The 21,951-nt window shown below is 48.5% G+C and overlaps 1 protein-coding gene across 2 annotated transcripts in view; it reads right to left on the minus strand.

Moving 5' to 3' along the window:
- The window catches only part of GPATCH11 (G-patch domain containing 11), a 253,848-nt gene that overhangs the window by 17,623 nt on the left and 214,274 nt on the right, over positions 1 to 21,951 (minus strand). For both annotated transcript variants that reach the window (XM_063917973.1, XM_063917974.1), the window contains exons 6-7: positions 13,700 to 13,819; positions 1,052 to 1,133 (exon numbers count right to left, since the gene is read on the minus strand). In XM_063917973.1, coding sequence (XP_063774043.1) covers positions 1,052 to 1,133; positions 13,700 to 13,819 — 202 coding nt within the window. The remainder of the gene's footprint in view (positions 1 to 1,051; positions 1,134 to 13,699; positions 13,820 to 21,951) is intronic.

Here is a 21,951-nt window from a genome sequence, read left to right on the forward strand (position 1 = left end):
ATGTGCCGCTGTCGGGAGGGCCCGGGATACTGATGCCGCTGCCTGCCCGCCTTCATCCTCCTGCAGCTGTATTGAAAACGTCCCTCCCAAAATGGCCGCCGCCTCAGAGGAGACGGTTATTCAAGATACTAGAGGGCCACCCACACGAAAAACTAGAATTGATTATTATATGAATATGGAGCACATTCTCCTAGTTTCCAGGGATAAGCTTTCCGAGTTCACAGCCACTTGGTTTCTATGGATAGAATATAAATCCTCGAAAGAGTACAAGGACTACATGTACACTACTAAATGATCTGGGAATAGCAATTGACTAATTAAAGAGAATGCACTCCTCTTCCCTTTGTTTGTCGATCCCCTGGGTTTGGTCACACTATCTATATCTATCTATATTTTTACCCTTTCTTCCTTTCCTCATTTTGCGCTTTCCTATCGTTCTTCTTTTTTGTTAATTATGTTACTATGATTCCATTCACTGTTTTGACAAATAGTCAGATGGCGTTGTTATGATCCCATTAAGCACCCTATTGCACAATGTTATTATTTTGAAGTCAGCCGTATGGGACAGCAAGTTCTTCTGCTTCTTATGCCTAATATACAACTGACGTTAGTTGTGTGACTTGTTGTTCTCCTGTATATTTGAATGTAATATTTATCTTTTCCTAAATAAAAACAGATTATAGAAAAAAAAAATACTAGAGGGCTCCTCTAGTATCTTGAATAACTGTCTCCTCTGTGGCGGTGGCCATTTTGGGAGGGAAGTTTTCAATACAGAGCTGCTGGAGTGTCGGAGGACAGCGGCAGAACAGCAGGGGGGCTGCGGCGGGCGGGCAGGTGGCTGCATGAGCATTCCGGGCCCTCCTCTCTCTGTCAGAGATGCTGGGCCTGTGAAAGGTGTGCCCCCAGCACCCCCTTGATGGCGGCCCTGACGGCAATACCTTACAGTGCTATAGCAAATGCCTCCTCTTTACACTATTTCTGAAAACATCTGGAGAAGATTCCAACATTAGATAAGAAAACACATTACAAACTGAAAGCAGCTTATAACTACCTTGATAAGATGTGCCGCACCAGATGCAGTAGAAGTGTTCCCCTCTTAAATAGCTGGTCAGAATGTGTAACTTTTCAGGGGTCTAGATAGAGAGAATTGTAACTGACCAGATGACAAGACACAACAGACAGATCTATATGGTACTACGATGTAATGTGAATGTGTAACTGTCATCTGTGCGATTAGAAGATCAAAAAGAGATAGCGTCAACAAAATTCAACTATAAATTACAATGAAAGCAATACTAAATCCTATGACAATCAACAGTTTAATCAAATAGGTGTTCTCACTTGGCTCATTACATCAGATAAATGTACAGAAAGGATACATTACAGTTAGTGCAGAAAAGTACTGCAAACTTATACAGTGACATACATACAACGGAACGCACATAAACTAGATGCCAATGACCCACGCTACACTACATTTAAGCCTAGAAAGAGACAAGTTTAATGATAAAACATATTAGAAAAACAAATGGGCTGCAGGTTTCCTTGGTTTTATTAAGTTTGTTTTCCCAAGATTTCTACTATTTATGAAAACCTGGCAGTATGGATCCACTGAAATCCCACTTTTCCATCAGTATTATCAGTAGGCCTTCTATCTTATTACTCCACTCACAGGCTCACGGTGGTTTCCCTTTCGGGCACTGTCAGTGGTTGAGATTTGCAGTTTTACACAAACTGAATAGCCCTAAATAGTGTTCACTCTAGGACTAGGTGCAGATCAGTGAGGAGGACATATTTGAAGGGCTACATTTTAAACATGATGTATCACTGCAGCTACAGTAGCGATATATCACATCTAAAATGTTGTCCTCCAAAATGTAAATATGCCCTCCCCACTGATCAGCAGCCTGCACCTAGAGTAAACACTAGCCTTAACTAACTTGCGAGACACTATGCTCAAAAATAAAAATTAACTCACCGGTAATTCTATTTCTCGTAGTCCGTAGTGGATGCTGGGAACTCTGTAAGGACCATGGGGAATAGACGGGCTCCGCAGGAGACTGGGCACTCTAAAAGAAAGATTAGGTACTATCTGGTGTGCACTGGCTCCTCCCTCTATGCCCCTCCTCCAGACCTCAGTTAGGGAAACTGTGCCCGGAAGAGCTGACACAACAAGGAAAGGATTTGGAATCCAGGGTAAGACTCATACCAGCCACACCAATCACACCGTACAACTTGTGATAACTATACCCAGTTAACAGTATGAACAACAACTGAGCCTCATTTAATGGATGGCTCATAACAATAACCCTTTAGTTAAGCAATAACTATATACATGTATTGCAGAGAGTCCGCACTTGGGACGGGCGCCCAGCATCCACTACGGACTACGAGAAATAGAATTACCGGTGAGTAAATTCTTATTTTCTCTGACGTCCTAGTGGATGCTGGGAACTCCGTAAGGACCATGGGGATTATACCAAAGCTCCCAAACGGGCAGGAGAGTGCGGATGACTCTGCAGCACCGAATGAGCAAACTCAAGGTCCTCCTCAGCCAGGGTATCAAACTTGTAGAACTTAGAAAATGTGTTTGAACCCGACCAAGTAGCAGCTCGGCAAAGCTGTAAAGCCGAGACCCCTCGGGCAGCCGCCCAAGAAGAGCCCACCTTCCTTGTGGAATGGGCTTTTACTGATTTAGGATGCGGCAGTCCAGCCGCAGAATGTGCCAGCTGAATCGTGCTACAGATCCAGCGAGCAATAGTTTGCTTTGAAGCAGGAGCACCCAGCTTGTTGAGTGCATGCAGGATAAATAGCGAGTCAGTTTTCCTGACTCCAGCCGTCCTGGAAACATAAATTTTCAAAGCCCGGACTGCGTCCAGCAACTTGGAATCCTCCAAGTCCCTAGTAGCCGCAGGCACCACAATAGGTTGGTTCAAATGAAACGATGACACCACCTTAGGGAGAAATTGGGGACGAGTCCTCAATTCTGCCCTGTCCATATGGAAGATCAGATAGGGGCTTTTACATGACAAAGCCGCCAATTCTGACACCCGCCTAGCCGAAGCTAAGGCCAATAGCATGACCACTTTCCACGTGAGATATTTTAGCTCCACGGTCTTAAGTGGCTCAAACCAGTGGGATTTCAGGAAATCCAACACAACGTTAAGGTCCCAAGGTGCCACTGGTGGCACAAAAGGAGGCTAAATATGCAGCACTCCCTTTACAAACGTCTGAACCTCAGGCAGTGAAGCCAGTTCTTTTTGGAAGAAAATGGATAGGGCCGAAATCTGGACCTTTATGGATCCTAATTTTAGGCCCATAGTCACACCTGACTGTAGGAAGTGCAGGAATCGACCCAGCTGGAATTTCTCTGTTGGGGCCTTCCTGGTTTCACACCAAGCAACATATTTTCGCCATATACGGTGATAATGCTTGGCTGTCACATCCTTCCTAGCTTTTATCAGCGTAGGAATCACTTCATCCGGAATGCCCTTTTCCGTTAGGATCCGGCGTTCAACCGCCATGCCGTCAAACGCAGCCGCGGTAAGTCTTGGAACATACAGGGCCCCTGTTGCAACAGGTCCTGTCTGAGAGGCAGAGGCCATGGGTCCTCTGAGATCATTTCTTGCAGTTCTGGGTACCAAGTTCTTCTTGGCCAATCCGGAACGATGAGTATAGTTCCTACTCCTCTCTTTCTTACTATCCTCAGTACCTTGGGTATGAGAGGAAGAGGAGGAAACACATAAACCGACTGGTACACCCACGGTGTCACTAGTGTGTCCACCGCTATCGCCTGAGGGTCCCTTGACCTGGCGCAATATCTTTTTAGCTTTTTGTTGAGGCGGGACGCCATCATGTCCACCTGTGGCCTTTCCCACCGATTTGTAATCTGTGTGAAGACTTCTTGATGAAGTCCCCACTCTCCCGGGTGGAGGTCGTGTCTGCTGAGGAAGTCTGCTTCCCAGTTGTTCACTCCCGGAATGAACACTGCTGACAGTGCTAGCACGTGATTCTCCGCCCATCGAAGAATCCTTGTGGCTTCTGCCATTGCCATCCTGCTTCTTGTGCCGACCTGGCAGTTCACATGGGCGACCGCCGTGATGTTGTCTGACTGAATCAGCACTGGTTGGTTTTGAAGCAGGGGCTCTGCTTGACTCAGGGCGTTGTAAATGGCCCTTAGTTCCAGTATATTTATGTGTAGTGAAGTCTCCTGACTTGACCACTGCCCTTGGAAGTTTCTTCCCTGAGTGACTGCCCCCCATCCTCAGAGGCTTGCATCCGTGGTCACCAGGACCCAGTCCTGTATGCCGAACCTTCGGCCCTCGAGAAGATGAGCACTCTGCAGCCACCACAGCAGAGACACCCTGGCCCTCGGGGACAGGGTGATCAGCCGATGCATCTGAAGATGCGATCCGGACCACTTGTCCAACAGATCCCACTGCAAGATCCTTGCATGGAACCTGCCGAAGGGAATTGCTTCGTATGAAGCCACCATCTTTCCCAGGACTCGCGTGCAGAGATGCACCGACACCTGTTTTGGTTTTAGGAGGTCCCTGACCAGAGAGGACAATTCCTGGGCCTTCTCCACCGGGAGAAACACATTCTTCTGTTCTGTGTCCAGAATCATGCCCAGGAAAAGCAGATGCGTCGTAGGAACCAGCTGCGACTTTGGTAGATTCAGAATCCAGCCGTGCTGTTGCAACACTTCCTGAGAGAGTGCTACGCTGACCAACAACTGCTCTCTGGTCCTCGCCTTTATGAGGAGATCGTCCAAGTACGGGATAATTATAACTCCCTTCTTCCGAAGGAGTATCATCATTTCGGCCATTACCTTGGTAAATATTCTCGGTGCCGTGGAGAGACCAAACGGCAACGTCTGGAATTGGTAATGACAGTCCTGTACCACGAACCTGAGGTATTCCTGGTGAGGTGGGTAAATGGGGACATGCAAGTAAGCATCCTTGATGTTCAGTGACACCATAAAATCCCCCTCTTCCAGGCTTGCAATAACCGCTCTGAGCGATTCCATTTTGAACTTGAATTTCTTTATATAAGTGTTCAAGGATTTTAAATTCAGAATGGGTCTCACCGAACCGTCTGGTTTCGGTACCACAAACATTGTGGAATAGTAACCCCGTCCCTGTTGAAGGAGGGGGACCTTGATTATCACCTATTGAAGGTACAGCTTGTGAATTGCCACCAGTACTACCTCCCTTTCCCTGGGAGCAGCCGGCAAGGCTGATTTGAGGTAACGGCGAGGGGGAGTCGCCTCGAACTCCAGCTTGTATCCCTGAGATACAATTTGTACAGCCCAGAGATCCACCTGTGAGCGAACCCACTGGTTGCTGAAGTTTCGGAGACGCGCCCCCACCGCACCTGGCTCCGCCTGTGGAGCCCCAACGTCATGCGGTGGACTTAGTGGAAGCAGGGGAGGATTTTTGGTCCTGGGAACTGGCTGCCTGGTGCAGCTTCTTTCCTCTACCCCTGCCTCTGTCCAGAAAGGATGCGCCTCTGACCCGCTTGCCTTTATGAGGCCGAAAGGACTGCATTTGATAATACGGTGCTTTCTTAGGCTGTGAGGGAACCTGAGGTAAAAAAGTCGACTTCCCAGCTGTTGCTGTGGATACGAGGTCCGAGAGACCGTCCCCAAACAATTCCTCACCCTTATAAGGTAAAACCTCCATGTGTTTTTTAGAATCAGCATCCCCCGTCCACTGCAGAGTCCATAATACTCTCCTGGCAGAAATGGACATTGCATTAATTCTAGATGCCAGCAGGCAAATGTCCCTCTGGGCATCCCGCATATATAAGACGACGTCTTTTATATGTTCTAGGGTTAGCAAAATAGTATCCCTGTCGAGGGAATCAATGTTGTCTGACAGAGTATCAGTCCATGCTGCTGCAGCACTACACATCCAGGCTGAAGCAATAGCAGGTCTCAGTAGAGTACCAGAGTGTGTATACACAGACTTCAGGATAGCTTCCTGCTTTCTATCCGCAGGCTCCTTTAGGGCGGCCGTATCCTGAGACGGCAGGGCCACCCTTTTAGATAAGCGTGTGAGCGCCTTGTCCACCCTAGGGGATGTTTCCCAACGTAACCTATCCGTTGGTGGGAAAGGGTACGCCATCAGTAACCTCTTAGAAATCACTAGTTTCTTATCAGGGGAACTCCACGCTTCTTCACACAATTCATTTAATTCATCAGATGGGGGAAAAGTCACTGGCTGCTTTTTCTCCCCAAACATAATACCCCTCTTGGCAGTAACCGGGTTAACGTCAGAAATGTGCAATACATCTTTCATTGCAGTAATCATGCATCGGATGGCCTTTGTAGACTGTACATTTGTCTCATCCTCATCTACACTGGAGTCAGACTCCGTGTCGACATCTGTGTCTACCATCTGAGCTAGCAGGCGTTTATGAGCCCCTGACGGCTTCTGAGTCGCCTGGGCAGGCGCGGGCTGAGACCCCGGCTGTCCCAAGGCTGCTGCATCATCGAACCTTTTATGTAAGGAGTTGACACTGTCGGTTAAGACCTTCCACATATCCATCCAATCAGGTGTCGGCCCCGTCGGGGGCGACACCACACTTATCTGCCCCTGCTCCGCCTGCACGTAATCCTCATCAAACATGTCGACACAGCCGTACCGACACACCGCACACACACAGGGAATGCTCAGACTGAGGACAGGACCCCACAAAGTCCTTTGGGGAGACAGAGAGAGAGTATGCCAGCACACACCACAGCGCTATATAACACAGGGATTTACACTATAAAAAGTGATTTACCCAATAGCTGCTTAATTATCTTATTTGCGCCTAAATTTATGTGCCCCTCCTCTCTTTTTTACCCTTCTCGTATCAGGATACTGCAGGGGAGAGCCTGGGGAGCTGCTTCCAGCGGAGCTGTGAAGGGAAAATGGCGCTGGTGTGCTGAGGAAGAAGGCCCCGCCCCCTCAGCGGCAGGCTTCTGTCCCGCGTTTTATGTAACTTAATGGCGGGGGTTTTTACACATATACAGTTGTCAGACTGTATTATGTGTATTTTAAGTGCCAAAAGGTATTATAATTGCTGCCCAGGGCGCCCCCCCCAGCGCCCTGCACCCTACAGTGACCGGAGTGTGTGGTGTGCTGTGGGAGCAATGGCGCACAGATGCGGTGCTGTGCGCTACCTTAATGAAGACAGGAGTCTTCTGCCGCCGATTTCATCGCTTCTCTTCTGTCTTCTGGCTCTGCAAGGGGGACGGCGGCGCGGCTCCGGGAACGGACGATCGAGGTCAGGCCCTGTGTTTGAACCCTCTGGAGCTAATGGTGTCCAGTAGCCTAAGAAGCACAAGCTAACTGCAAGCAGGTAGGTTTGCTTCTCTCCCCTCAGTCCCACGTAGCAGTGAGTCTGTTGCCAGCAGAAGCTCACTGAAAATAAAAAACCTAACAAATACTTTCTTTTCTAGCAAGCTCAGGAGAGCCCACTAGGAGCACCCAGCTCTGGCCGGGCACAGATTCTAACTGAGGTCTGGAGGAGGGGCATAGAGGGAGGAGCCAGTGCACACCAGATAGTACCTAATCTTTCTTTTAGAGTGCCCAGTCTCCTGCGGAGCCCGTCTATTCCCCATGGTCCTTATGGAGTTCCCAGCATCCACTAGGACGTCAGAGAAATGCTATTAATAGTCGCATTTTTAAAGAAAGTTAGCGCCATGATTACAATAGCAGGCAATCCCACAACTAAAGACCCCCATACATCACCCGATTAGCGGCCAGCAATGATCGTTAATCCGTTGGGGAATCAAGGAAATTAAACACGTTAAAATTGCCTGACTGAAAACGGTCAGAATTAGAGAATGGAGATTTTTCAAAATGTATAATATTACGGATTCTCTGACTGTCAGGGAATTGGGACATTGCCCCAATACTTCTCTGATGTACAGGGGCCATTAGATGGTAGAATTCATGGCACAACATAACAACCTCTCCCAATAATTTGAACTTAATCTACATCATTCTGACAAGCTAGATTTGCCATGGTGGAAAGGAAAACGCCTATATACAGTAGGAGATACATTTGTACATAACATATCGATTTAAATCAATTAGGAGAAAAGTACCAAAAAATAATAAGATTTTACTTACCGATAAATCTATTTCTCGTAGTCCGTAGTGGATGCTGGGGACTCCGTCAGGACCATGGGGAATAGCGGCTCCGCAGGAGACAGGGCACAAAAGTAAAAGCTTTAGGATCAGGTGGTGTGCACTGGCTCCTCCCCCTATGACCCTCCTCCAAGCCTCAGTTAGGATACTGTGCCCGGACGAGCGTACACAATAAGGAAGGATTTTGAATCCCGGGTAAGACTCATACCAGCCACACCAATCACACTGTACAACCTGTGATCTGAACCCAGTTAACAGCATGATAACAGCGGAGCCTCTGAAAAGATGGCTCACAACAATAATAACCCGATTTTTGTAACAATAACTATGTACAAGTATTGCAGACAATCCGCACTTGGGATGGGCGCCCAGGATCCACTACGGACTACGAGAAATAGATTTATCGGTAAGTAAAATCTTATTTTCTCTGACGTCCTAGTGGATGCTGGGGACTCCGTCAGGACCATGGGGATTATACCAAAGCTCCCAAACGGGCGGGAGAGTGCGGATGACTCTGCAGCACCGAATGAGAGAACTCCAGGTCCTCTTTAGCCAGGGTATCAAATTTGTAGAATTTTACAAACGTGTTCTCCCCCGACCACGTAGCTGCTCGGCAGAGTTGTAATGCCGAGACCCCTCGGGCAGCCGCCCAGGATGAGCCCACCTTCCTTGTGGAATGGGCCTTGACAGATTTAGGCTGTGGCAGGCCTGCCACAGAATGTGCAAGTTGAAATGTGTTACAAATCCAACGAGCAATCGTCTGCTTAGAAGCAAGAGCACCCAGTTTGTTGGGTGCATACAGGATAACAGCGAGTCAGTTTTCCTGACTCCAGCCGTCCTGGAAACCTATATTTTCAGGGCCCTGACAACATCTAGCAACTTGGAGTCCTCCAAGTCCCTAGTAGCCGCAGGTACCACAATAAGCTGGTTCAGGTGAAACGCTGACACCACCTTAGGAAGAAACTGGGGACGAGACCGCAGCTCTGCCCTGTCCGAATGGACAATCAGATATGGCTTTTGTGAGACAAAGCCGTCAATTCTGACACTCGCCTGGCCGAGGCCAGGGCCAACAGCATGGTCACTTTTCATGTGAGATATTTCAAATCCACAGATTTGAGCGGTTTAAAATGTGATTTGAGGAATCCCAGAACTACGTTGAGATCCCACAGTGCCACTGGAGGCACAAAAAGGGGGTTGTATATGCAATACTCCCTTGACAAACTTCTGGACTTCAGGAACTGAAGCCAATTCTTTCTGGAAGAAAATTGACAGGGCCGAAATTTGAACCTTAATGGACCCCAATTTGAGGCCCATAGACACTCCTGTTTGCAGGAAATGCAGGAATCGACCGAGTTGAAATTTCTTCGTGGGGCCTTCCTGGCCTCACACCACGCAACATATTTTCGCCACATGTGGTGATAATGTTTTGCGGTCACCTCCTTCCTGGTTTTGACCAGGGTAGGAATGACCTCTTCCGGAATGCCTTTTTCCCTTAGGATCTGGCGTTCCACCGCCATGCCGTCAAACACAGCCGCGGTAAGTCTTGGAACAGACCTGGTACTTGCTGAAGCAAGTCCCTTCTTAGCGGCAGAGGCCATGAGTCCTCTGTGAGCATTTCTTGAAGTTCCGGGTGCCACGTCCTTCTTGGCCAATCCGGAGCCACGAGTATAGTTCTTACTCCTCTACGTCTTATAATTCTCAGTACCTTGGTTATGAGAAGCAGAGGAGGGAACACATACACCGACTGGTACACCCACGGTGTTACCAGAACGTCCACAGATATTGCTTGAGGGTCTCTTGACCTGGCGCAATACCTGTCCAGTTTTTTGTTCAGGCGGGACGCCATCATGTCCACCTTTGGTCTTTCCCAACGGTTCACAATCATGTGGAATACTTCCCGATGAAGTCCCCACTCTCCCGGATGGAGGTCGTGCCTGCTGAGGAAGTCTGCTTCCCAGTTGTCCACTCCCGGAATGAACACTGCTGACAGTGCTATCACATGATTTTTCGCCCAGCGAAGAATCCTTGCAGTTTCTGCCATTGCCCTCCTGCTTCTTGTGCCGCCCTGTCTGTTTACGTGGGCGACTGCCGTGATGTTGTCCCACTGGATCAATACCGGCTGACCTTGAAGCAGAGGTCTTGCTAAGCTTAGAACATTGTAAATTGCCCTTAGCTCCAGTATATTTATGTGGAGAGAAGTCTCCAGACTTGATCACACTCCCTGGAAAAAAATTTTCCTGTGTGACTGCTCCCCAGCCTCTCAGGCTGGCATCCGTGGTCACCAGGACCCAGTCCTGAATGCCGAATCTGCGGCCCTTTAGTAGATGAGCACTCTGCAGCCACCGCAGAAGAAACACCCTTGTCCTTGGAGACAGGGTTATCCGCTGATGCATCTGAAGATGCGATCCGGACCATTTTTCCAGCAGATGAAAAGTTCTTGCGTGAAATCTACCGAATGGAATCGCTTCGTAAGAAGCCACCATTTTTCCCAGGACCCTTGTGCAATGATGCACTGACACTTTTCCTGGTTTTAGGAGGTTCCTGACTAGCTCGGATAACTCCCTGGCTTTCTTCTCCGGGAGAAACACCTTTTTCTGGACTGTGTCCAGAATCATCCCTAGGAACAGCAGACGTGTCGTCGGAAACAGCTGCGGTTTTGGAATATTTAGAATCCACCCGTGCTGTCGTAGAACTACTTGAGATAGTGCTACTCCGACCTCCAACTGTTCTCTGGACCTTGCCCCTATCAGGAGATCGTCCATTTTCTTTGAAGAAGAATCATCATTTCGGCCATTACCTTGGTAAGGACCCGGGGTGCCGTGGACAATCCAACCGGCAGCGTCTGAAACTGATAGTGACAGTTCTGTACCACGAACCTGAGGTACCCTTGGTGAGAAGGGCAAATTGGGACATGGAGGTAAGCATCCCTGATGTCCCGGGACACCATATAGTCCCCTTCTTCCTGGTTCGCTATCACTGCTCTGAGTGACTCCATCTTGATTTGAACCTTTGTATGTAAGTGTTCAACTATTTCAGATTTAGAATAGGTCTCACCGAGCCGTCTGGCTTCAGTACCACAATATAGTGTGGAATAATACCCCTTTCCTTGTTGTAGGAGGGGTACTTTGATTATCACCTGCTGGGAATACAGCTTGTGAATTGTTTCCACTACTGCCTCCCTGTCGGAGGGAGACGTTGGTAAAGCAGACTTCAGGAACCTGCGAGGGGGAGACGTCTCGAATTTCCAATCTGTACCCCTGGGATACTACTTGTAGGATCCAGGGGTCCACTTGCGAGTGAGCCCACTGCGTGCTGAAACTCTTGAGACGACCCCCCCCCCACCGCACCTGAGTCCGCTTGTACGGCCCCAGCATCATGCTGAGGACTTGGCAGAAGCGGTGGAGGGCTTCTGTTTCTGGGAATGGGCTGCCTGCTGCAGTCTTCTTCCCTTTCCTCTATCCCATGGCAGATATGACTGGCCTTTTGCCCGCTTGCCCTTATGGGGACGAAAGGACTGAGGCTGAAAAGACGTTGTCTTTTTCTCCTTTATACGGCAATACTTCCATGTGCCGTTTGGAATCTGCATCACCTGACCACTGTCGTGTCCATAAACAACTTCTGGCAGATATGGACATCGCACTTACTCTTGATGCCAGAGTGCAAATATCCCTCTGTGCATCTCGCATATATAGAAATGCATCCTTTAAATGCTCTATAGTCAATAAAATACTGTCCCTGTCAAGGGTCTCAATATTTTCAGTCAGGGAATCCGACCAAGCCACCCCAGCGCTGCACATCCAGGCTGAGGCGATCGCTGGTCGCAGTATAACACCAGTATGTGTGTATATACTTTTTAGGATATTTTCCAGCCTCCTATCAGCTGGCTCCTTGAGGGCGGCCCTATCTGGAGACGGTACCGCCACTTGTTTTGATAAGCGTGTGAGCGCCTTATCCACCCTAAGGGGTGTTTCCCAACGCGCCCTAACTTCTGGCGGGAAAGGGTATACCGCCAATAATTTTCTATCGGGGGAAACCCACGCATCATCACACACTTCATTTAATTTATCTGATTCAGGAAAAACTACAGGTAGTTTTTTCACACTCCACATAATACCCTTTTTTGTGGTACTTGTAGTATCAGAAATATGTAACACCTCCTTCATTGCCCTTAACAAGTAACGTGTGGCCCTAAAGGAAAATACGTTTGTTTCTTCACCGTCGACACTGGAGTCAGTGTCCGTGTCTGTGTCTGTGTCGACCGACTGAGGTAAAAGGACGTTTTAACGCCCCTGACGGTGTTTGAGACGCCTGGACAGGTACTAATTGGTTTGCCGGCCGTCTCATGTCGTCAACCGACCTTGCAGCGTGTTGACATTATCACGTAATTCCTTAAATAAGCCATCCATTCCGGTGTCGACTCCCTAGAGAGTGACATCACCATTACAGGCAATTGCTCCGCCTCCTCACCAACATCGTCCTCATACATGTCGACACACAGCACACACACAGGGAATGCTCTGATAGAGGACAGGACCCCACTAGCCCTTTGGGGAGACAGAGGGAGAGTTTGCCAGCACACACCAAAAACGCTATAATTATACAGGGACAACCTTTATATAAGTGTTTTTCCCTTATAGCATTTTAATATATATAGTCATATCGCCAAATAAGTGCCCCCCCTCTCTGTTTTAACCCTGTTTCTGTAGTGCAGTGCAGGGGAGAGCCTGGGAGCCTTCCCACCAGCATTTCTGTGAGGGAAAATGGCGCTGTGTGCTGAGGAGAATAGGCCCCGCCCCCTTTTCGGCGGGCTTCTTCTCCCGTTTTTCTGAGACCTGGCAGGGGTTAAATACATCCATATAGCCCCCAGGGGCTATATGTGATGTATTTTTAGCCAGAATAAGGTACTATCATTGCTGCCCAGGGCGCCCCCCCCCAGCGCCCTGCACCCTCAGTGACCGCTGCTATGAAGTGTGCTGACAACAATGGCGCACAGCTGCAGTGCTGTGCGCTACCTTATGAAGACTGAAAAGTCTTCTGCCGCCGGTTTCTGGACCTCTTCACTTTTCGGCATCTGCAAGGGGGTCGGCGGCGCGGCTCCGGGACGAACCCCAGGGTGAGACCTGTGTTCCGACTCCCTCTGGAGCTAATGGTGTCCAGTAGCCTAAGAAGCCAATCCATCCTGCTCGCAGGTGAGTTCACTTCTCTCCCCTAAGTCCCTCGATGCAGTGAGCCTGTTGCCAGCAGGACTCACTGAAAATAAAAAACCTAACAAAACTTTTACTCTAAGCAGCTCTTTAGGAGAGCCACCTAGATTGCACCCTTCTCGGCCGGGCACAAAAATCTAACTGAGGCTTGGAGGAGGGTCATAGGGGGAGGAGCCAGTGCACACCACCTGATCCTAAAGCTTTTACTTTTGTGCCCTGTCTCCTGCAGAGCCGCTATTCCCCATGGTCCTGACGGAGTCCCCAGCATCCACTAGGACGTCAGAGAAATACAATATTTAATTCAATAATAACTGTATGTATGGTGTACACCAGTATTTTGTTAAAACTTACACTTATCTCATCTTCCTTGACTTCATCTTCATCCTCATCTTCATCTTCATCCGTTTCTGCAGCCTCTTCCTTTGGATTAGTTGCAGGCCAGTACCAAGCCTCCCGAGGACATGTTATGGCCTGAAATAAAGATACATTATTATTTTTAACAAAAACAATCATATTAGTTTACGGACTCATACTGGAGAATGAAGGAGATCTGAACTTATTATTTTTAAATACATAGCCCCAAACTAAATATAGGATGGTTTGTAAGTGTTATTTATTATTTTTATTATTTTTTGCGTTGCCCTACACCGAAAACAGAGCATAAACCCATCAGCTTCCCTGTCGAATTAAAAGTGTTTCAAAGTGAAAAGTAATTGTTACAGCACTGATTGAATAGGGACGGATGCTATCAAGGTCTTGTCGAATAAATAAATCAGGGATTGAACAGATTAGCTGTTATAAGGAAATTTTCTCCAGCCACAAAAGCCCTACTACATATCACTGTCAATCCAAAGCCAACCAATACACTTACCCTGTATCAATAACTAACAGAATGTGCAATGGTGTAGAAGGCACAGAAGAAATGCTGGAGCGGTATTAGGACTTTCTTCACAACCTGAAGCTAAGGAGACAACAATGTCAACCCAAAAATACTCCTAAATCCAGAGGACTATAACCAAGAGTAAGGCCGAACCAATGATTTTCACTGAGGAGGAAAAAAGTGGAAATTTCCTTCCTGAGACACGATGCCTAAAGCACAAGTGACAGGGCAGAGCCCTTAATGGCCTTTCCATTGGAGACCCAACTCTCCAATGTCCACCAAAAGATGTCCATACTGCATCAACACTTGGACGCCAGAAGAATACAATACAATGAGGCATAGGAAACTTCTGCTTTTTGGCAGTCTGTCCTGGAGCACTGCCTAGGATCACAGCTGAGCAGAGAAAAGCTATTATTTTTGTTTTTAGAACATAAGAGACAATATCAGTATTTCCTCACTTAAATTGGCTAATAGCAACAGCTTTCTGTCATTACAGGTACAGGTTTCAGTATACCCCGACTTCTTTCCCAATACAGCACCGGCTGAAGAAAACGAGTTTTATGGTAAGAACTTACCTTTGTTAAAACTCTTTCTGCGAGGTACACTGGGCTCCACAAGGATTGGACAATGGGGGGTGTAGATTAGGATCTTGATCCGAGGCACCAACAGGCTCAAAGCTTTGACTGTTCCCAGAATGCACAGCGCCGCCTCCTATATCACCCCGCCTCCCAGCACAGGAGCTCAGTTTTTAGTTAACCAGCCCAATGCAGTAGCAGGAAAAGAGACGACAACGGTTAGTAGCCACATACACCACACTCTCACGACAGGAGAAGTGTCAGCGGCTAATGCCATACCAACCCAAGGAAGCTAAGTGCGTCAGGGTGGGCGCCTTGTGGAGCCCAGTGTACCTCACAGAAAGAGTTTTAACAAAGGTAAGTTCTTACCATAAAACTCGTTTTCTGCTGCGGGGTTCACTGGGCTCTACAAGAATTGGACAATGGGGATGTCCTAAAGCAGTTCCTTATGGGAGGGGACGCACTGTAGCGGGTACAAGAACCCAGCGTCCAAAGAAAGCGGCAGTATCGAAGGCATAGAACCTTATGAACGTGTTCCCTGAGGTCCACGTAGCCACCTTGCACAATTGATCGAGGGTTGCACCATGTTGGGCCGCCCAAGAAGGTCCAACAGACCGAGTACAATGGGCTTTAATGTGATCAGGAGCAGAGAGACCAGCCTTCACATAAGCATGTGCAATCACCATTCTAATCCATCTGCCCAGAGTTTGCTTGTAAGCAGGCCAGCCATGTTTGTGAAATCCAAACAAAACAAAGAGAATCAGATTTTTGAATAGAAGCCGTTCTCTTCACATAGATACGGAGAGCCCGTACCACATCCAAAGACCTCTCTTTGGAAGACAGATCAGGAGAGACAAAGGCCGGAACCACAATCTCCTGATTAAGGTGGAACGAAGAAACCACTTTAGGTAAATATCCGAGACGAGTCCTAAGAACCGCCCTGTCACAGTGAAAAATCAGATATGGGGAACTACAGGACAAGGCACCCAGATCCGACACTCTTCTAGCAGAGGCAATAGCCAGCAAGAACACCACCTTAAGGGAAAGCCACTTAAGGTCAGCTGAACCAAGAGGTTCAAATGGTGGCTCCTGCAACGCCTCCAAAACCACAGACAAGTCCCAAGGAGCCACAGGCGGTACATAGGGAGGTTGGATACGCAACACACCCTGAGTGAAAGTATGAACATCAGGTAAAGTCGCAATTTTTATCTGAAACCACACCGACAAGGCAGAAATATGAACCTTGAGGGAGGCCAGACGCAGGCCTAAATCTAGGCCTTGCTGCAGAAAAGCCAAAAGTTTGGCTGTACTAAACTTGGAAGCGTCATAATTGTTAGATGCGCACCAAACAAAGTAGGAATGCCAGACCCTATGATAAATCCGAGTAGAAGCCGGTTTCCGGGCCTGCAACATAGTTTTAATGACCCCTTCAGAAAACCCTTTAGCCCTCAAGACAGAAGCTTCAAGAGCCACGCCGTCAAAGATAGCCGGGCTAGGTCCTGGTAGACACAGGGGCCCTGAACGAGGAGGTCTGGGCGTTGTGGAAGTAGAATTGGACGCTCTGACGATAGGCCCTGCAGGTCTGAGAACCAGTGCAGTCTGGGCCACGCTGGAGCTATGAGAAGCAGATTTCCTTTTTCTTGCTTGAACTTCCGTATAACCCTGGGCAGGAGTGACACCGGAGGGAACACATACGGCAGCCGAAACCTCCACGGCACCGCCAGCGCATCAACGAATGCTGCTTGAGGATACCTTGTCCTTGCTCCGAAGACCGGAACCTTGTGATTGTGTCGAGACGCCATCAGATCCACGTCTGGAAGACCCCACTTTTCCACGAGGAGTTGAAATACTTCTGGATGGAGGCCCCACTCGCCGGCATGCACGTCCTGACGACTGAGAAAGTCAGCTTCCCAATTCAGGACTCCCGGAAATGAATATTGCCGATATGGCCGGTAGATGGCGTTCCGCCCAACGTAGAATCCGTGAGACTTCCTTCATTGCCAAAACGGCTTTGAGTGCCGCCTTGATGATTTATGTAAGCCACTGTGGTTGCGTTGTCCGACTGTACTTGAACAGGACGGTTCTGAATAAAATGCTGGGCCAGGTTCAACGCATTGAAGACCGCCCGCAATTCCAGAAGGTTGATCGAGAGGAGAGATTCCTCCTTGGTCCACCGACCCTGAAGGGAGTGCTGCTCCAGCAACGCGCCCCAACCTCTTAGACTGGCATCTGTCTTAAACAGGACCCAGTTGGATATCCAGAAGGGACGACCCCTGCACAATTGTTGGTCCCGGAGCCACCAGTCTAGCGACAGACGGACCTCCGGAGTCAAGATCATTTGAGATCTGATCCGGTGAGGCAGGCTGTCCCACTTGGCTAGAATCAGCCTCTGGAGGGGGCGAGAATGGAATTGAGCATACTCCACCATGTCGAATGCTGATACCATTAGGCCCAGCACCTGCATTGCCGAATGTATCGACACTTGCGGACGAGAAAGGAAGCAACGAATCCTGTCCTGAATCTTCAGGACTTTCTCCTGAGACAAGAACAACCTCTGGTTGTGAGTGTCCAACAACGCTCCCAGGTGCACCATGCTCTGAGCAGGGACCAGGGAGGATTTCTTCCAGTTGATGAGCCACCCGTAGGCTTGTAGAAACCGGTACGTCATTATCCAGATGACACAGGAGAAGATCTGGGGAATTTGCCAGGATTAACAAGTCGTCCAGATACGGCAGTATCCTGACCCCTTGACAGCGGAGTACCACCGTCATCACCGCCATAACTTTGGTGAAGACTCGCGGAGACGTTGTTAAACCAAAAGGTAATGCCCGAAACTGGTAATGTAGGTTGTCAATAGCGAATCTCAGGTATTGTTGATGTGACACTGCTATAGGAATATGCAGGTAAGCATCCTGTATGTCCAGGAAGACCATGTAGTCCCCAGGTTCCAAGGCCAGAACTATAGAGCGAAGGGTTTCCATACGTAACTTGGAAACCTTCACAAACCTGTTCAATGCCTTGAGGTTGAGAATGGGCTGGAAGGACCCATTCAGTTTCGGGACTAGAAACAGCGGAGAATAGTACCCCCGGCCCCTCTGAGCAAGAGGCACCTGTACTACGACTCCTGTATCCAGGAGGATCTGTACCACCGAGTGTAGAGTTTTTGCCTTTGTCTGTCTGGTAAAATCGTTGAGGGGGTCGGTATTTTAAGGCTATGGCGTAACCTCGAGTTACGACTTCCCGTACCCAGGCATCTGAAGTGGTCTTCAACCATTCCTGGGCATACCCTAGAAGCCGGCCCCCCACCCTGGGATCCCCCAGGGGGAGGCTCGCCCCGTCATGCGGCAGGCTTATCGGTCTTGGCAGCTGGCTGACGGGCAGCCCAGGCTCTTTTGGGCTTCGGCTTACCAGGTTTGGAAGTGCGGGCCTGCTTATGGTACGCCTGACCTTTTGCTTTACCTGAAGGACGAAAGGGGCGAAAGGACGTACCTTTAGCCTTTGACACAGAAGGAGCGGTATTAGGCAGACAGGCAGTTTTGGCAGTAGCCAAGTCAGCCACAATCTTATTTAAGTCCTCCCCAAACAGAATATCTCCCTTGAAAGGGAGTACCTCCAGGGTTTTTATAGAGTCCAGATCCACAGACCAGGATCTCAGCCACAATATCCGGCGAGCCAGGACTGACGTAGTAGAGGCCTTGGCTGCTAGGATACCGGCATCAGAAGCCGCCTCTTTAGTATATCGAGAAGCTGTGACAATATATGACAAGCATTGTCTAGCATGGTCAGAAGAGATTTCAGCTTCTAACTCCAAGGCCCATGCTTCAATAGCCTCTGCAGCCCATGTAGCTGCAATAGTGGGCCTTTATGCAGCACCCGTGAGGGTGTAAATCACTTTCAGACAACCCTCTACACGTTTATCCGTAGGCTCTTTTAGAGATGTGACGGTAGTGACAGGTAGAGCTGAGGAAACCACCATCCTAGCCACATGCGAGTTTACTCGAGGAGGCGTTTCTCAATTTTTAGACAGCTCTGGTGTGAGGGGATAGCGAGCCAGCATCTTCTTTTGAGGCACAAACTTCGTACCCGGGTTTTCCCAGGGTTCCTGACGTATATCCACTAGGTGGTCAGAGTGAGGTAAAACTTGCTTAACCACCTTCTGACGCTTGAACCTACCTGGTTTCTTAGGAGGGACGGATGGCTCGGGATCATCCGTAATCTGCAGAATTAACTTAATAGCCTCCAAAAGATCAGGAACATCCACATGTGAACTACCCTCCCCATCAGCCGTATCTGAGTCAGAACCTGAGGGGTCAGTATATGTGCCGTCTTCATCAGACGAGGTGTCAGTGACAGCAGTGGATTGTGAGGAGATAAGCGCTCGCTTAGAGGACCTCTTGGACTTAGGCGAGCGTTGGTCAGACTTTTTGACAGGAAGAGAGCATTTGTGGGAGTGGTGTGGCGAACGCAGGCGTGTCCAGGCGTTTGGAGGGCGAATGTCTGACATAATTCCGGGACCTGAAACGCTCGATTCATCGCACAGGGTAAGTAATTCTTACCCTGGTCTTGTTCTATACAAAACGTTTTTGCAGGGCTGCACAAGCGATCGCAGCCTTGCTATGCAAAAATACACTCCCCCATAGGTGGCGTCTACTTGATCACACGGGCTGCAAATTGCAGCGTGCAATCAACTTGGAATGACCCCCTATAGCCATAACACTGGCGTGTTATTAACAAGCCTGACTGGAATATATGTCTGGATTTTCAATGAACTGAGGTATACAGTGCATCCGGAAAGTATTCACAGCGGTTCACTTTTTTACAGATTTTATGTTACAGCCTTATTCAAAAACAGAATATTTTTCCCCCCTCAAAATTCTACACACCATACCCCATAATGACAACGTGAAAAAAGTGTTTGAGATTTTTGCAAATTAATAAAAAATAAAAAAACTAAGAAATCACATGTACATATAGTACTGTAAGTCTTCACAGCCCTTGCTCAATACTTTGTTGATGCACCTTTGGCAGCAATTACAGCCTCAAGTCTTTTTGAATATGATGCCACAAGCTTGGCACACCTATCTTTGGGTAGTTTCGCCCATTCCTCTTTGCAGCACCTCTCAAGCTCCATCAGGTTGGATGGAAAGAGTCAGTGCACAGCCATTTTCAGATCTCTCCAGAGATGTTCAATCGGATTCAAGTCTGGGCCACTTAAGGACATTCACAGAGTTGTCCTGTAGCCACTCTTTTGATATCTTGGCTGTGTGCTTAGGGTTGTTGTATACAGAGGGAAAAGGTAGCAGGTGCACTATCTCACACTAGCTCTACCTGTAGTAACCATAGGCACTTAGCATATTCCTGGCTAGGGCTATGAGCTTACCCACCGCATCAAGGTAGCCTCTCATTGGGTAAGTCCCTAACACTAACTATAGGGGTTCAGGTCCGGGGGGCAGGACACCCCAGAGCCACCCAGCCAGACAACCCCAGGGCATCGCAGGAGTGATAAAAGTATAAGGTTAAAGAGGTAGGAGCAGCTGCTGCTGCATGTGTGAATAATGTGAGGAGTAAAAGAAAATTATGTGAAGGTGTTACATATATATATAAAACAAACTATAAGTGCCATGGAGTGATGAAATAGTGTTAAATTGCGATGCCCCAGGGACACCCAGCCACGGCAGGCACAGGGAGCCCTGCACCCCAGAGAATTCCCCCCATTATGGACTGCCATATTAAACAAAATGTAGGAGTGTTACCTCAGTGTGCTCATTCCAAATGTAAAGGCTAGAGTGTTGGACGATTTAAAATCAGAGGGGTGGGTGGGGCAGGGTGCTAAATTAGGACGAAGGTGTCTCCTACCTTCAAAAATGTATGAATACATCAGTTACAGAGGGAAAAGGGCCCTAATTTGCACACCTTAATTAGGTAGTGAGGTGCTACTCTGCTTGAGACTTAGTAAAGTATACAGAGGGAAAAGGTAGCAGGTGCACTATCTCACACTAGCTCTACCTGTAGTAACCAGAGGCACTTAGCATATTCCTGGCCAGGGCTATGAGCTTACCCACCACAACAAGGTAGCCTCTCATTGGGTAAGTCCCTAACACTAACTATAGGGGTTCAGGTCCGGGGGGCAGGACACCCCAGAGCCACCCAGCCAGACAACCCCAGGGCATCGCAACCCAATGAGAGGCTACCTTGATGCGGTGGGTAAGCTCATAGCCCTGGCCAGGAATATGCTAAGTGCCTCTGGTTACTACAGGTAGAGCTAGTGTGAGATAGTGCACCTGCTACCTTTTCACTCTGTATACTTTACGAAGTCTCAAGCAGAGTAGCACCTCACTACCTAATTAAGGTGTGCAAATTAGGGCCCTTTTCCCTCTGCTTAGGGTTGTTGTCCTGCTGAAAGATGAACCGTTGCCACAGTCCGAGGTCAAGAGTGCTCTGGAGCAGGTTTTCATTCAGGATGTCTCTGTACATTGCTGCATTCATCTTTCCCTCTATCCTGACTAGTCTCCCAGTTCATGCCGCTGAAAAACATCCCCACAGCATGATGCTGCCACCACTATGCTTCACTGTAGGGATGGTATTGGCCTGGTGATTAGCGGTGCCTGGTTTCCTCCAAAAATGACGCCTGGCATTCACGCCAAAAAGTTCAATCTTTGCCTCATCAGACCAGAGAATTTTGTTTCTCACAATCAGAGTACTTCAGGTGCATTTTGCCAAACTCCAGATGGGCTGCCATGTGCTTTTTACTAAGGAGTGGCTTCCATCTGGCCACTCTACCATACAGGCCTGATTGGTGGATTGCTGCAGAGATGGTTGTCCTTCTGGAAGGTTCTCTTCTCTCCACAGAGGAATGCTGTAGCTCTGACTGAGTGACCACCGGGTTCTTGGTCACCTCCCTGACTAGGGCCCTTCTCCCTCGATCGCTCAGTTTAGACGGCGGGCCAGCTCTAGGAAGAGTCCTGGTGGTTAAGAACTTCCATTTACAGATGATGGAGGCCACTGTGCTCACTGGACCTTCAAAGCAGCAGATATTTTTCTGTACCCTTCCCCAGATTTGTGCCTCAAGACAATCCAGTCTCGGAGGTCTACAGACAATTCTTTTGACTTGATGCCTGGTTTGTGCTCAGTGTGGGACCGTATATAGA

This window comes from Pseudophryne corroboree, chromosome 4 (genome assembly GCF_028390025.1).
Source record: "Pseudophryne corroboree isolate aPseCor3 chromosome 4, aPseCor3.hap2, whole genome shotgun sequence".
NCBI lineage: Eukaryota > Metazoa > Chordata > Amphibia > Anura > Myobatrachidae > Pseudophryne > Pseudophryne corroboree.